Source organism: Hetaerina americana, unplaced genomic scaffold, assembly GCF_022747635.1.
Source record: "Hetaerina americana unplaced genomic scaffold, ioHetAmer1.1.p SCAF_1, whole genome shotgun sequence".
Taxonomy (NCBI): Eukaryota; Metazoa; Arthropoda; class Insecta; order Odonata; family Calopterygidae; genus Hetaerina; species Hetaerina americana.
The window spans coordinates 27,286,590-27,303,442 of NW_027286069.1; the positions used below are offsets into that span (position 1 = coordinate 27,286,590).

The window sequence follows — 16,853 nt, forward strand, 5'->3', positions numbered from 1 at the left end:
AAACAAGCATCGCACAAAAGGGTGGCATCCATTACACATGCACAGGCACAAGAACACATACAAACATTAAGGGGGAGTAAAAACAGCACAAGCAATTATAACAGAGTACTAACATTACTCATCAATGACCAAAGAGCTAAATATGCCTACAAACTAACTGTTATGCTCTACTCTCATCTATGTGAACAATGCATGAGCAAAAAGATACAAAAGTGGTTGACATTGTCGGATAGTATATTGAACCAACCAATTATAAATTATAAGCATATTCAAGGTGTCGAACAAAACATTGGAACTTCCTGGGAAATTTTGATCTTTTGAGTCTAACAAACCATTACCCTGACAGGTATGAAAGTGTCTATGCTTAGGTGTAAGTCCCTGGAAGTCTAAGTGAAAGAGTATATCCTCCAATGAAGGGCTATCTTACCTTAGCATACAGTTGTCTTTATTGCTACATGGAAGTTGCATAAAGGGCAGATTGGCAACAGTTTCAAATTAACAAAAACATTAAATTAAGGAATCATTAATACTATTGTTTAATTATTGAAATTTTCCATAATTCCAGTGCCATGTGCTGAACTCAAAGAAAAGGCTAGTTGTGCACAAGGACGATGAAAAAACATGATCTTGCATAACAATAGAAGATAAAGATTTCAGTGCCTTCCCAGAGGAAAGAATTTCATATATTGCAACAAAATTATAAGCAAAAATTTGTATTTTATAATGATTTCTACCAGCATTAAGAAAAATATGAAGGTGAAAGCCTGAAACAATTTTAAAAAATATGCATACTAAGGAAAAATTGGGCTTCGGTAAGTATAAAATAATGCTGTTCAATTATGTTCAATAGTCACTGCTGCAAAACTAAGGTCAAATAAATAAATATTGCACAATGTATGCAATGGACATTAAGCCAGCAATATAATTAACTTCAATCATAATATTACAACTCATGTAATTAAAAATTTATTAACGCCCTTCATTGAACAGCCCTTATACTCCTGAAGATTTTAAATGACAGTTTTCTAAATTCATGACGCTTTAATTTACCTAAGAATGATAAGTTGGTTATAAGAGTGAAATTAACCTATTGATATAGTTGAAGAGTGGTATAAATTGTGATCAATGTATCTCACATGTTTGTAATCATAATAGTGTTATATGAATATCACCCTGTCTTGCATTAATTTTTTATCTCAACTGATATCTTCCTCGCATCATCAAATTACAGATAGTTGCCATGAATTTCATCACAAATATGTACTGGTAGTATGACTGAAACAATTAATTTATAGATCTTCAATAAATACCATATTTCCTGGTCCATACGATGTACCCTCATTTTTCAGGTCAGAATTTAAGAAAAATACTTGGATCAGACAGAAAAGATAAAGTTATTTTGATGTTAACACTTAATATGAAGAAACTTGAATTTTTACATTAAAAATTCAGCAGCTAAATGCGTATAAAATTTATTCATCGTTGTATCCTGAAATTGGTCATCACAGGGCCTTTCAACTTACGTACTTTCAATGAAATATTAAAACTATCTGGCTTACTACAGACTGAAAATAGTGACATTATCAACACTTGCAAAACCAGCAACCATAACCAATGCCTGACCAAGGTAAAATTATGCAGTATTTTTCTATGAGGGTTAAACGAAACTTAACATTTCCACAATAAAGATTTAATACTTCACGACAATGGTTTCGATGTTGCGCATCACCATCAATATTTTCCTGGCGAATCAGCTCGTGCTTATTGGTCAAAATTACACCAGTGTACCCCCCCCCCCCAGCACATAAGATGCAGGGTAATTTTAGAGCACATTTTGGAGTAAAAAAGTGCATCCTATGAGCCGGGAAATATGGTACATGAAACACCAATGACTTCAGTTTCGACTTAGTAATTATTCAATAATCCACAAAGGGATTTTAAAACTTCATGCTGAAAGGCCTTGGTGGGGTCAAATACTCTTATCAACCATAAGAAAAAAAATTTTGCAATTTAATACTTTCACAGTTTTTGTATTAAATTTAAATAATATTTAAGAAGCTTTAGTAAAAAGTCTTAGTAAAAATTATTGCTTCCCAAATATTAAGTGCAATGGATTCAAAAAGGAATAAATTTTTTCCAATGAAAGTCCACTGCAGGGCTACTGACCAGAGGGCCCGGGTTTGAATCCCAGGGATGCTTCTGGGTGCTTTCAGCTTCACCCAAGCTGCATGATTTTTCAGGTACCAGATCTTCCTGGGAAACCCCAGGTATCACAGGGAGAAAAATGCACCTCTTAACCTAACGTGTTAATTTGACATGCCATTGGTCTTAATACTGGGCAAGCTCTAACCTTGCCTTTTAACCAAACCTTCAAGTTGATAACTGTGGTTTTTTGGTTTGTAAAAAACCCAATGAACTAATGTGCAAAGAAGACTCCAGGCCTGTACTTAGTTAGTTATAGATGGAAAAGGAAGTTTTTATCAATTCGTCACAAACTCTGCAGAATGGTTTCAATGTTTTTTTAGGACAAATATGGATCTATGCCCTGAAACAAGCAGAAATAATGAAAATGTGTGCCTTCAATGCAATCACAGGTTGATGGAAGAGGTTTATAAAAACATACCATCTTGTGTTCAGGCAGAAGACAAATATTTCAAAATATCTTCCCTAAGAGTAAGAGGAGCAAATAAATTTCATTACATCAATTCATAATTAAAAAAATAAAGGAACACAGCTACTCATTGGCTAGTCTATAAAATATGTACGAAACCACAATGAACTTTGACATGCTGCTAAATAACCTGGTACGCAAAGAGGGTAAAAATCAGTGCCTATCAAAATGAATTATCATGGGGTTGGTGTTATGTTAACCTGCAATGTAGAGGCTACTTGATTGCCTGAAATGCAATTCCCTAAAGACTTAGATGTGCATATTCAAGAGGATTGAATGGCTGAATTAGGGTTACAAATTAGGATGAAACCAATTTCATGCCCACAACCAGGAGGGATAAGGAAATGAAGACTACTTTTAAGAATAGCATTTTATGGATAGTAATGCTGTACTAAAGAAATTCAAAAATACATATTGCTGTAATTGAACCAGTATTGTAGAACTAACAGATGTACGAATAAATAAACTCAGAAACATGACGTAAGAAAGCTTCGGAGCCAATGGACAATCAAGTAAAAAAAACACAAGGAGAGGATATATCCACACTCCATTAATGTAACTATGTGATTAGATGGTGCAGGCACAGAAAAATAACATGTCAGTCACTGAAAATGACTGTCAGTGAAACTGTCAGTCACTCATTTAAAAATGTGGTATCTCAAATTCTTTTGATAGACCACAGGATGAAGTTGATGATAACCCATACGACACATTTAGGAGTTTATTCCTTAATGAAGAAAACAAGGAACAACAGTTTTGATTTTAGTGCATAATTAAAATTTTAATAATTGGAGCAATTATTATATCTTAGGTAAAAATTTGCCAACAACATCTCTTAACTCCATGTACACCAAATGTAGCAGTCATGTGTAATGACACAAGCCTATAATGTAAAGTTAGTTTATTCCACCTCTTACATTACTAATCCTAGATTTCCACAGGCACTTTATATTCACTTTTTCTGTGATACGATGGGGATGAACTATACATTAGTTAACCTGTACACTAATGAGCCATCCCAGGATGGCTCATGAATAACTTACTGAAGACAGTAGCAATATCTAACTAGATTAATAATGAATTCTTCCCATGTTACTAACATGAATCACAAAATTCTTTCCTTAAAGCTAATTTTACAACAACAGACTGAGTTAGTCTCCAATGTGGTCTCTTCATTTTTCATGGACATATTTTACTCAGGAAATCACTTGCCAAATTCTGCATTGTACTGGATTATATGTGTGTGCATTTTAGGGCTCATGGAAAGGCACTGATCGCTAATTATGTTATTTCATCAAATTTATTTTGAGTATAAATCCTAATATCACATTTACCCATGGGGTAGAGGGTGAAAATTCCATTGATTTCCTTGACGTCCATTTCTAGTGAAAGATTGTCATGTTTTCTCCAAGTGTGATGAATGCAGTTACACTAATCATGCTTTCTGGTAGATTCAAGGCATTGTTACTCCTAAAACGTATGTCTTGTGTTTTTTGATTCATCACCTTCTGAATGAACTAATTGCAATATAATATATAAGACTAGAATAATTAAATGACTAGCCCAGGTAAATGGCTATCCCAGCAATACAACTGCTTGATAGATTAAAAGAGACTGTGGAAGATGGTAGTAACTAAATTTCTTCAGCCAAATGCAACCTAAACAAAACCAATCCCAAGTGACTTTAAAAAATCCCCTAGTCAGGTGTGGAGAATTCAAGGAAAAATTTAAGACTGTGACAATCTTGGACAGTTCTAGATGTTTTAATATTAGCTCTAAGGAATACTTTCAAGATTTTACAAATCACTGTTAAACTAAACATGATTTCACCAAAAAAATTGTTACACAATGATTATTAGAATGATTTTCATGATGAAATTTAACATGTAATAAGATACATGAGCTCAATTCTTGAGAAAAGTCCTCCTCAATCCTTTTTCTTCCCCCCCTTTCCTTACTCTCCCATTAACTACCAAGACTATCTGCATTAATAGTGAAACTACCAGAGGACGAAAATTTATCATTGAAACCCAGGTAGTAAATTCCATTTTGTTGTACTTAAGAATCTTGAGATTAATGAATTATTAGAATTTTTTTCTAAAATATGGCCAACATTTTTGATAACTCCTCAACAATAAACCCAAAAACTCCTCAACAATAGCCCAATTAACTCTAGAAATGGGGGAAATAAACCAATGAAAATTCTACCGAATTCACTTCAGTGTAGTTCACATTGGAGCACTTTAAAATTGCCAAATTGGTTTCCAATTCCCAAATAATGATCCATTTTCCCTCAGGAATATTAAAATGCTGTACACTTTCTAATTTCCCCAGAGATGAGACTTGCTGTTTAAGGCAAAACCTAAAAATACCCAAGACCAAGTAAGCATTCAATGAGATTTAATATTTACTTGTATAAGAATTAGTAATCAGAAAAGAAAAAACGCTTCAAATCCTGAGAGCTTTATGTAAAATTCTTTCTGGTGTATCTTAAAGAGAGATATGTACTTAATAATAATGTGATTGACTGGCCATAGAGGATACATATACCATGGATTAAAAATGCAGTTTTTTTCAGTTAAGGTAGCATAGCAATGAATACACAAATATATTTATTAGTAAATAGAAATTAGTAAAAGAATTAATAAATGTTTTGGCAAAAAAAGTGGTCAGTATTAAAAAGTAATGTTACAAAATAAGGATAACCTATGGTAAGACGGATTGGATTAGTGTACTGGCAAATGTACTGGCTTCTCACCTGTGAGGGCACTTTTAAATCCTAAAGGTGGAGGCATTTTTCTGCGGTACTTTATTCCATACTTAGGGTGCAATATTAAAGCACTTCAAGTGAGGTACACTATTATAGTATGACCACTTAATGCCTTTCCTAGAGTAAGATATGTCAATACTGGGTTTCTCTCAACCTTTCTTCCTCCATTCCCTGAATATCCTACCTCCGCTACATTACCAAATAATTCAACTATTCCTAATGGTGCAATCCACATCTCTTTGTGTAACCACTCCCCCAATAACTACCTAATTGCACAGAATATGCTCCGCTTTTGCCCAAAAGGCTGGTAAGAAAAATAAAGAAGGGAAATGAATTTATGTACTGAGTTTTTATAAAATTCATCGCGAATTCATGACTGGCCATTCAAGTAAAATTGAATTATAGTATGGAAAGAAATATGGAAATAAGTCTTTATAAACTAACTAAAAGTACAATTTAATGGCAGAAACTTAAAATCCATTAGTAAAATCTTTAATCCTTGCACCAAAAAAGTCCATACCATTGCTCAAGATATTAAATTAGTAGGATTTTAACTTATTGAAATTTTTCAGAAACTTGAATGGATGGTAAAATTAAATTAAAGAAATCAAAAACCATTCACACACTTCACTAAAGGGTGAATGCAAGACATATTAAATGTGCCCCAGTAGGAGTGGTCAAAGTAGTCCAGAAGTTATTACCATCAGGTTATCAATGAATTTCAAATCTCCACCAGTACTCTCCCATTAATTATCATTGATAATTGGTGCCCTACAGTTTATTCGCCTAAAAAGTCAAAATTTCTATAATATCAATAAGTATGAATGACAGGCAGTACACCAAGATCCAAATTTGCCAAAATATACAAAAAGATGACCAAGTCAAACACCTGTGTGCCAAGATTCTTAATCACATTTCCTTTAGAATAGAGTGAAACAACTCTAAACTAATCTACAGGACCTGTAGGCCCACTAATTCACCCTTTCCAAAGAATATGATACTAACATTAAATCTACACCTTATACATACACCCATTTCCTTTATTTTTTGGTCCTTTCTACTTCATTTCAAATATAAGAATTACCTAGCTGATAATTGAACATAGTAGCATTGATTTTTGGCTTGGAAGTTAAAATTATTTAAATCCAAGCACACCGAACAACTAAACCAAATTTCTTAAAAACTGTAAGAGAGTATATTTCTACTCAGGACAAATTGGAAGTAATGGCAAGTTTTAAACTTAAATACGGTTGCTTCCCACAAGCTTGTATCTTTGAATGCTACTAATACAAGTAAAAATACCACAAATATGGTAATATTGTAATTAATTTTTCAAATGTATATAACTAACTCTTCTTGCTTTAGCTGCCTTGTATTTTAAGTTCAAATGATACGCCTATCACATCCTTGTAGTAGGCAGCGTTAACGGTCTGCCCTTGAGGAACAAACTCCTTACGGACCACTTCTTCACTAACAAAAAAGACAATGATATTGTTTTCACTTTTGATTTGCTCATTCTTGTCTTTTTGGGCTTGGGGGAATGGTCGGTTTGCCACTGAAGAGCTTTGGCACTTCGTTTCTGGGTCGCATTAAAAAAACCCAGGTTTCATCACCAGTAATGACTTTGTCCAAATAATCAGATTCATTTTCAATGCGCCGCCAAAGTTCACTTGAAATTTCCACTCAGTTTCTAAGCAGAGGTTTACAAAAACTGACATCCTGCCGCTTCCACAACTAGGAGAGCACCGAGACCAGTTTTGCAGCAAAGCTTGGCGTCCCCCTACCTACTCCAGTTCGGTCCCACACCGAACAACACGAGTGGCACTCAATTCAATTGCATTACTTTTGGAATTCACCCTGTACAGTAGAACCTCGGTTAATTGGAACCTTACATGGCAATAATTTATATAATGGGCAAAAATATTTTGACCAAAAATGGAAAGCTTAATGAGCGACTCTTTGAATAAAAAGACGAGGAGAGAGGAATTTCCATAATTTTCCTTATATGTGTTAAAAATAGAAACAATTGAATCAAGGTGAAACAATTTAATCTGGAATACCTACTGAAGAAATCTATGGGCAGCATAATCACAATGCTTGTTTGTAGAACATACTGTTTCAAGGGACTTCATAGTCAGTTTGGTGAAAGTTCCACACACTTTCTATAAAATATAACCATTAATTTGACATTGATACAGAATAAAGACTGCATCCTCAAATATAATTCCCTAAGCCAAAATATGAAACCTAATGAAGACCTTTCCTCATGTAATTATTGAATGAAAAATACAAACTATCTAACTGGTTTCTTTGCATGCTTTGTCTGTGCTGTGATTGACCATCTGAGGGAACAACATTGTGCTAACCTGCACAGGATTTTGTGAATATTATCATTATATTTATTGTATCATTATGAGGGATAATGGTTCAACTTAAAAGTGACAATCATCAAGCTAATTGCAGATTAGTTCTCCTAAAGAACTAACCCAGAGTAATTTTGTTGAAAATTTAAACATAGCTAAAATTGGAGGAGACGAGACTGATCAAGACCTTCAGATCCATTAGCTTGGATATCATTATTTCTATTAAATCTACTCTAAGGTTCAAGGGAATTTCAGATAAATCGTCAATAACTAATATGATTTAATTGTTAGAATTATGAATCCCAGAGGACAACATTTATACACATATAACTAGGTCTACCAGTGTAAAGGTAATTAAATGATGAATATCTTTACTTCAACTTCTTCTGCTTGTGAACTGTATAATGGGCATAAAGGAGTTCAAAGGAACATTTTCATACCATTAGTGCACACACACATTTAGCACTAATTCCTTGACTTTGTTGAATTCTATATAAAGACTAAGGAACTAGAATAAATTCGACACTTTCCATGCATAGTTAAGGCCTACATAAAGCATCACTTTTGCCCAATCTGTAAACATATCTTTGGTCTGTCTATTTTTAACAGTTGACACCATTTTTTTATTGAAGGCTATGCTTGGAAATCAAAATACAAATATCTCGCTTTATTTTACATTGCTGAAGAAATACTACTATCATAACAGCACCTTTAAGATGATACTCTTGAATATAATTATGGCCTCAGCAATGATCCTACAAGGCAATTTGCAATCAATAAAAGTCTAATAAGCTCAATAGCCTTCCTCCAATTAAACCTAATTTAAGTTCATATTCTGTGTAGGTCTTAATGTTTAGCAGACTGGTTTTGAAATGAAATGTAAGAGTGGCAGTATATATTTAAATGATTGACCTAATGTTTATAAATTTGAGGTGTAGTTTATGGACATGAAATAACCATATTCAAATGTGAATGTATTTAAGTATTCATTTGTGAATTCTCATTAATAGTTTATGCCATCACCCATCTCCTGGCTGGATTTTGATACTGGCATGCCATTATACAATGTACAAGAAAAATAAAACTATTAGACTTAAGATGAAGAAATCACAAATCTATACATTCAAATTCAAAAATATCTTTTCATCATGAATCTTCCATATAAAAGACAACATACTACCTTGATCAAAAAGTTCCCGGAATAACCACCGTGTGGCGCTCCCATCGTTCCGATTTGAGTTCTGTTTTTTTTGTTAAATTGGTACATCTGTTGTTGATATTCCCTTTAAATCTTAGTGTCATAACTTGACATTTGCAAAAGTTACGTAGCCAAGAGTACATCTATCTCTGTGTGTGTTGGCGATTTTTTAATATTTCAGAAATGGATTTAAATTTGCAACAACGAACTTGTATTAAATTTTGCGTAAAAAACGGATTTAGTGGCGCACGGACGTTGGAAATGTTGGAAAAGTGTTTCGGCAACGATTCTCTAAAAAAAACGGTCGTTTACCAGTGGCACGAGCGGTTCAGAAGTGGTCGTGAGTCAATCGAAGATGATGAATGCAGTGGCAGACCATCGACATCGAAAGTCGGTGACAAAATTGATAAAGTAAAAGAAATGTTGGTCAATAACCGCAAATTAACCATCAGAGAAATAGCGGAGGACTTGAACATTGCCTATGGATCCGCCCAAGACATTGTGGTAAATGATTTGGGTTTCCGTCGTGTAGCAGCAAAGTTGGTGCCAAAAGACCTCAATTTCATGCAAAAAGAGACCGTGTTGACGTCGCAAAAGACATGATTTGCGAGGCTGAATCCGATCCCACATTCATCAAAAGGATCATTACTGGAGACGAGACGTGGGTTTATGAGTACGACACGCAATCCAGACATCAGGCAAGTGAATGGCGTTCACCAAATGAGCCGAGACCAAAAAAACCACGTCGTTTTCAGTCAAAAAAGAAGGCAATGCTGACGGTTTTCATGGATTACAACGGTGTAGTGCATCATGAATTTTTGCCAGAAGGCCAGACAGTAAACAAAGAGTATTATTTGGGCGTTATGAGACGTTTGCGTGAAGCAATTCGCCGAAAGAGACCAGAAATGTGGGCAGAAAACTCGTGGATTTTGCACCATGATAACGCACCGTCGCACAGTGCTATCATTATTCGTAATTTTTTGACGAAAAATGCAACAAATACCATCCAACAGCCACCGAATTCACCTGATTTGGCTCCCTGTGACTTCTTTCTGTTCAATCGAGTTAAAAAACCATTACGGGGAACGCGTTTTAGCAGCCGAGAGGAAGTAATGGAAAAATCGCAGGAAGCACTGATGGACATACCGAAAACCGAATATAAAAAATGTTTCGAGGATTGGATCAAGCGCTGGCATAAGTGTGTTGCAGTCGATGGGGGTTACTTTGAAGGGGACAATATAGATTTAGATGAATAAACTTGTAATTTTCTGAATAAATTCCGGGAAATTTTTGATCAAGGTAGTATTTCAATTGATTTCCTTATTGACTTATGGTTTTCGTCATTGATAGCATTATTGTGTACTTGATCAACTATTTCTGAGGAAACAAATGCAAATTTCTCATTATAACAGCCATACTGTTACCAAGCACTAAATGTAGAAAAATCATGCATAAGCATTTTGAGACAACCAAAATATTAAGAAATATTGCTGCGCAACAATCTTATTCTAATCTATTAAGAAGATTTTCTCTTTGGTGCAACTAATCAAATCAGTTTTTACTATCCCCTGTTCTATTGAATCTCCCTGAAATTAATCTCAATCTCAGGTCATTTACAATCATAAAACCATTAGGTGTATTTGCAAAAAAAGAAAATTTACTCTTGTTGTAACAATTTTAACTAACGACAAAACAGGAAAGGAGTTAAAGCTTTCACATCACAATTATTCATCATATAAATTTAAAAATCTAATGTGCGGAAAATAACTACATAAAAGCCAAAAAAACTATTCATAAATTCAACATATTATGTCAATATAAACTACACAGGAGGAATTAATTCACTGAACAAATAATTATCACACAACATTAATAAGGACTGAGCACTCACTTGAATATGTTCCAATGTCAATTCCTTCCAGTGCCTTCTCTCCTCCAATATCAAGGCTCACTCCCATCAATGGAGTGTGGCCAGATCGATTCTGACCCCCACTCCCAACAGCCCCTCCTCCACGTCTCGACCCTTCTGTATTTCCACTTTCTTCTTTTCCTTTTCCAGAACCCTTTCCTCGAGATGTCGGAGCAGGGCTTGTTCTTTGCCCTGACCCCACAGGGCCTGAAGAACTGGAACTAGATTTCTTCTCTGCTCCAGGGGCTCTTGAAGTTGGAGGCATACTGCTTCCCACCACTCCACTGGATGAATTATTAGTTGATGAAATTCCATCAGACCACCCTCTTTGTCCTTTACCTCTTTTACTCTCCCTTCTTTCTCTTCCAGAATCTTCAGCATCACTGTTTTCTGAAGTAGTTTCCCATTCAGCAACATCAGAAGAGCCCTGTCTGGATTCTGGGCCAGTAGCATGCTTCCGACTTCCTCCATCTACATTCCTCTGACCACCAGCTTCTCCAGAACTACCACCTCCTCGGCCACCTCTACTCTTTCTTGATCTCTCTGTCTCTCCTCTCCTTTGCATTCGAGGGGGCACAGTAGAAGAAGACCCTTGTGATGACTTACTAGCTCTGTTTGAAGTGCCATCTTTCCCACTACCAACAGGCCCCGGGGGCTGACCACGATTGCCCTTTCCTTTCTCTAAAGCATTGCTATCACCTTGCTCTTCCAGAGTTTCTACACTTGTACCCTCTTCACGAGGTTGACCAAATGGACACCCAGAAGGTGGTGGTCCATAGCGATCCATTCTCCTGCCAAGATTTCCTCGAGTCCGGAAACCAGCACCTCCACCCCTACCCCTCCTTGATGGCTCACCTCTTGGAGCAAATCCCTCCCTTCCTTGAGTACGTTTTGCATCCTGATTTCCCGAACTTCGTTCTGTGGATACAATATCATTCTCTACTTCACCATGAAGCTGACCTCCACGCCCACCTCTTCCTTCCCTTCCTGATTCTCCTGATCCTTCTTCTTCAGCTGAAAATTCAGAATCCCCTTCTCCAGCACGAAGTTCTGACTCTTCTTCTTCCTCATCTGCTGTCCATTTCATCCCAGGAGCACGCTGAGATCTACTCCCAGTAGAATTTCCACCCCGAGATCCACCCCATTGAGAGGAACCTCGAGCAGACTGAGGGCCACCAGTCTGCTGTCGATTTCTTGTACTACTCTGGTTTCCAGTTCGACCTCGTCCTCCCCTTTCCCTCTTTGGACCTGGATCCTCATCTTTCTTCTCTTCCTCTTTTATACGCTCACTTTCAACCTTTTCCTCCACATCTGTCTTTATTTTATCATTCACGAGGGCCTTTCCATCTGAGAAAGAACACCAGAAAAAAGATTTATTATCTTTAATACAATTACTGAAATTACATAACCCTAAGTGCAGACAGAGATTAATTAATGACACTCATTTAATTAATGACCACTAGGAAAAATCAAGAGCTATCAAGAAAAATTAAATACCTGGGAAAGACAGGAAGCAAGATGAATGAAAATAACAAGTAGATATTAAAAAAAGTGAGAAGTCACTTCTCCAAATATAATATTATATTTTGCATAGTATTTTATTAACTTGGGATAAAAATTCACAGCTTTCCCATTAGTTAGAAATCGACTTAACCTGGTGAAAGTGAGAATGGTAAGCCTACCAAATCATGAGTTGTGGTCATAACTAACTCTGGAGGAAAAAGTGAAACTATATAATCCTATCTTAAATAAATCAATGGATTCCTCTGAAAGAACAAGAAACCAAATAGCTTCACATTAAATCATGAAGCTTCTTCTAATCCTGGTAATAAGAGCTTATCTGGCTCAGGAATTACCAATTTTACCTAGATAAATATTTTCTCTCTCCAAATTGCAGTAAAATTACATAAATATTGAAGTAAAATCTGCTATGTAGCATTAAGAAACATTAACTATGAATAATGATTTAATTCCACAATTCGTTGACTTCTTCCCCTTAGATGAAGTCTCTGTAGTGGTATAACAATCTGAGTGCCAATGAAAAACTGGTGCCATATAATTTAGGTGCTTCCAGAAGATCATTCATAAAACAGAAAGGACTAAGTCGTTGCTTATAGTCTTGAATGATAATTGCTGGCTCCATAATACTTTTCTTCAATTGGATAAATATTTTACTCACTGATAATCCAATTCAGACGATCAGGTATTACTCTTGGGCATCCCAATGGCATTTCCATATACATTTAAACATTCACTGTTTTCACAATACATAATTTTTATGTATTTAGTTGAATGATGAAATGCACAACAAGATTTTCTTCCAAAAATAATTTGTCCATGTTTTTTTGTCAAATACAGAAGTCATCACAGGATAGGAGAGGTGATTGCATCCAGACATTTTTTTAAATGTCAAACATCAAAATTTAGCATTAATCCAATCAAATCTGATACCAAACTTGAATCCTTATTTTCATTGAAACTACATACATTTCAGAATCTTGATGTTTTTAATATATCATGACTCGCCATTCTGTTGAATTATTGAATAAAAAACTATACTTATTATATAATGAATATGTTAATAGTTAAATCTACTCATCATTTTATTTATACATATGCTACACAGCTATCAATTAATGATACTTATTTTCATTATGGCCCACTTGAATAATTTGCACTGCTACTCAACTACCATTGCAACCTCATCATTTACAAGAAAATACAGGGTAATCAGCAAAACCCAATGACATTTTTTTTTGCTTTTTTCAATATTGCTCAATCTATCTCCCCATCAAATAAACCAAAATCTAAGCTACCCTCATTAAAAACATTGTCTCTTTCTAGGTCTAAACTTACAGACCTTATCCTTTGATAAATATCCTCCGAATTATCTCTCTCTCATCTGAATTTTCCATAGTTTAGAAGAAAATTTTCCTGTTGTATCTCTAATAGTATCAAGGCATTTCTTCTCCTTACTTCCTCATAGGCCTTTCTATAAAGCACATACATTGCACACTTCAAAGCCCTACATATCCTTACACCACACCGTCAACCAGAGTTCTTTCACCCTTAGTTTCTTGCCACAATTCATTAGTCCTCTCTTGGTACTTCCCTTGTCTTCTTCCTATTAATTATATCCCATAAAATTTTTTCCAAATTTCCACCTAGTTCCCTGCTTCGTCATAGCTCAGGTTATTTTACTGACATTTCCTAATTTTGCTGTTGCAGGCCACCCTTTCAGAATCAACATTCATTCATCAAACCATTTCTCTACACTGATCATTTTTGTCCAACTGTCCTTCAAGAACTCTGTCAGCTATACAGGCTTGAAAGTAATTATTACAAAGAAATAATGAAGATATCCGGAAAAAATTGACTCTGCATATTACTGTATTTTCTCATCTACAATGCACACCCAGAACTTTGTAGTTATCATGAATTTGTATAGATATCGCATGCCCGGGGCTTCATAGTTATCTTGAATGTGTATAGATGCCGCACATCTGTATACACATGTACATAAAAATTATATATATTTTGTGTAAAAATATGTCTATATTCATACACTAAAAGATGATAACAACCAATGAATACATGAAATCATAATTGCCTGTGGCAATATATCTACGGTAAGTATACAGAAGATTAAAGCCAGGTGGTTGAAATTAATTCCAAACAATAAAAGGATAAAAAAATAAACAATATTTACAAGCTAACACAGTATGCCACCTTCTTGCTTTTTCTCTAAGATTCGTAAGTCGAAACGAAACATAGGTTTGTGTGCAGTTTTATTTTCTATATAAATTATCTTTCAGCAAATCAAATAAAAAAATAAGAGAATGAATTAAATAGAAGTTTCTAGTTTTGTTTGCTTTACTTTGCTTAGTTAATATCGGCGCTCAGCTGTTCTAGACACCGTCCAAGTTCTATGAAAGTACCACCTAGATGGTTATTGTTTCAAACATGAATTGAGTTAAGTTTTGTAATTTAGAATTTTCTCAAGATTCTTACCCATGTAGAAGAAAGTCCTATACAGCGATGTTTAAGCTAGAAGTCATCAATTTCGCGAAAGAAAAAGGTAATCGCAACGTTGCCCAGATTTATCAATCAATAAATCTTTTGAATCAAAGTTACGTTCTAGTTGGGAAAATTGGATGGTATGCAAGACTACACAAAATTGAGAAGGATTGAAGAAGTGTCTATCGAAGAAGTATGCCCATGGATCCTGGAAAATGGTAGGGTGTCATAGTCACTTGTGTAAAAAATGGATTTGAAAAAGCTTTAGGCAATATTTAAATGCCAGTGCTAGAAAATTAGGGAGAGTTAACTTTGAAGAGTGATCTTGGTGATGCGCCTGAAGAGATAACACTTAATTTAATAGTGATTCAGGTGACGAATTTCTTGGATTAGAGTGATCTACCTATCCCATCATATATTTGTATGCACGTGTATATAATACGACATATACGTGAAGTGCTATGCATTTGAATAAAGAATTACTACATACTAGAATAAATGAAGTATAGAAATTATAAGTTTCTTGTTTTTATCATGGATTTATGTGATGAAATAACAGTAAAAGTAGCAGATCTGTATAAAATAGAATGCAATTAGAAAGGCAGGCTTCCAAGGCCAATTTATTTTTGCGAGACTCTTCTTTTATTATTATGTGCATAGGTATATCAATGTTTTGATTTTTTCAATTTTCATTACATAACACGCATCGTCATTTTTTCTACCATCTGAATATTTTTGTATAGATAACGCAGAGTTATCGATGGGAAAATAAGGTAATTGATCTTAAAGTACATAATAGTGTAAATTACAGCTATTTATGTTGCTTTTCGTTTTGGGAGGCCATAGATTGAAGTAACTTGCAGTGTGATTGAATTACATCATTTGAAAGGTTACAGTTCTCAAAAAATTTACCAAGAAATAATGGCCGTACATGGAAATAATAGCCAAACATAGACACAGTTGTGAGATGGGAGAGGAAATTTCAAACTGGCCATATGTCCCTCATACACGATCAAAGAAGTGGAAGACCATCACTCTGAGATGATGCTGCCACATTGAAGAAAAAGGAGAACTTTACCCTATTAGTCCAAAGAAAAACCATCCAAATGATTATGCACGAGACTGACCTTACTTACGGCAGTGTGTGGAAAATTAATCATGAAGAACTGCATATGTCAAAGGTATCAGCACACTGAGTTACATGACTACTGACTCCTTTTCGGAAGCAAACAGAGTGACACCTGGCAATCGCGACCACAGCATGACCAGCAATCAAAGGGATGCGACTTTGAAATTTTGCCTCATCCACTTTATTCTCCAGATCTTGCACAAGAGACAATCTCATATTCCCATAACTCAAAAAAACCACTTTGTGGTTGGATATTTGACAACATAAATGACTTCCTAGAGGAGAAACAATAGTTCAACAAATTGAAGTTGTGGGAGATCCATTGAGAGTGACTTATAACGGACTCATCCACTGATTCACATTACAATGCAACAAAATAAAAAGTGTAAAAATCATCCCAGTGAAGAAAAATGAGTTTTACACTAAAATTGTTGCGTTTTAATGGTTTTCAACTAAATCTGAGTTATGCAATGACAACTATCTAGAGGTCATGAAATGCAGGGAGTATAACTTGGCATGGTGTTAATGTAGAGAAGTCTTAAGAATAACAAATAAAAATTAAGTTTCTATTTCAACTATTTTTAGTAAAAAGTAGATTATATCCCCTTGCAGAATAATTTACAAATGCATAAAATATGACTATTTTAATAAATATTTAGAATATTAGGACATGATGGTCAAGTAGGTATAGTGCTGAGCTACTGACCCGAGGGCCTGAGTTTGAGTCCAGGTTCCACCTGTGTGATCTCCCAGTGACTTTTCTCCTGGGAAATCACAAGTAGCACAGCGAAGGAAA

General features: G+C 35.1%; 1 protein-coding gene across 6 annotated transcripts in view; it reads right to left on the reverse strand.

Moving 5' to 3' along the window:
• Positions 1–16,853, reverse strand: part of LOC139690065 (uncharacterized) — a 138,944-nt gene that overhangs the window by 58,120 nt on the left and 63,971 nt on the right. For all 6 annotated transcript variants that reach the window (XM_071587300.1, XM_071587289.1, XM_071587280.1 and 3 more), the window contains exon 18: positions 10,894–12,258. In XM_071587300.1, the coding sequence (XP_071443401.1) occupies positions 10,894–12,258 (1,365 nt within the window). The remainder of the gene's footprint in view (positions 1–10,893; positions 12,259–16,853) is intronic.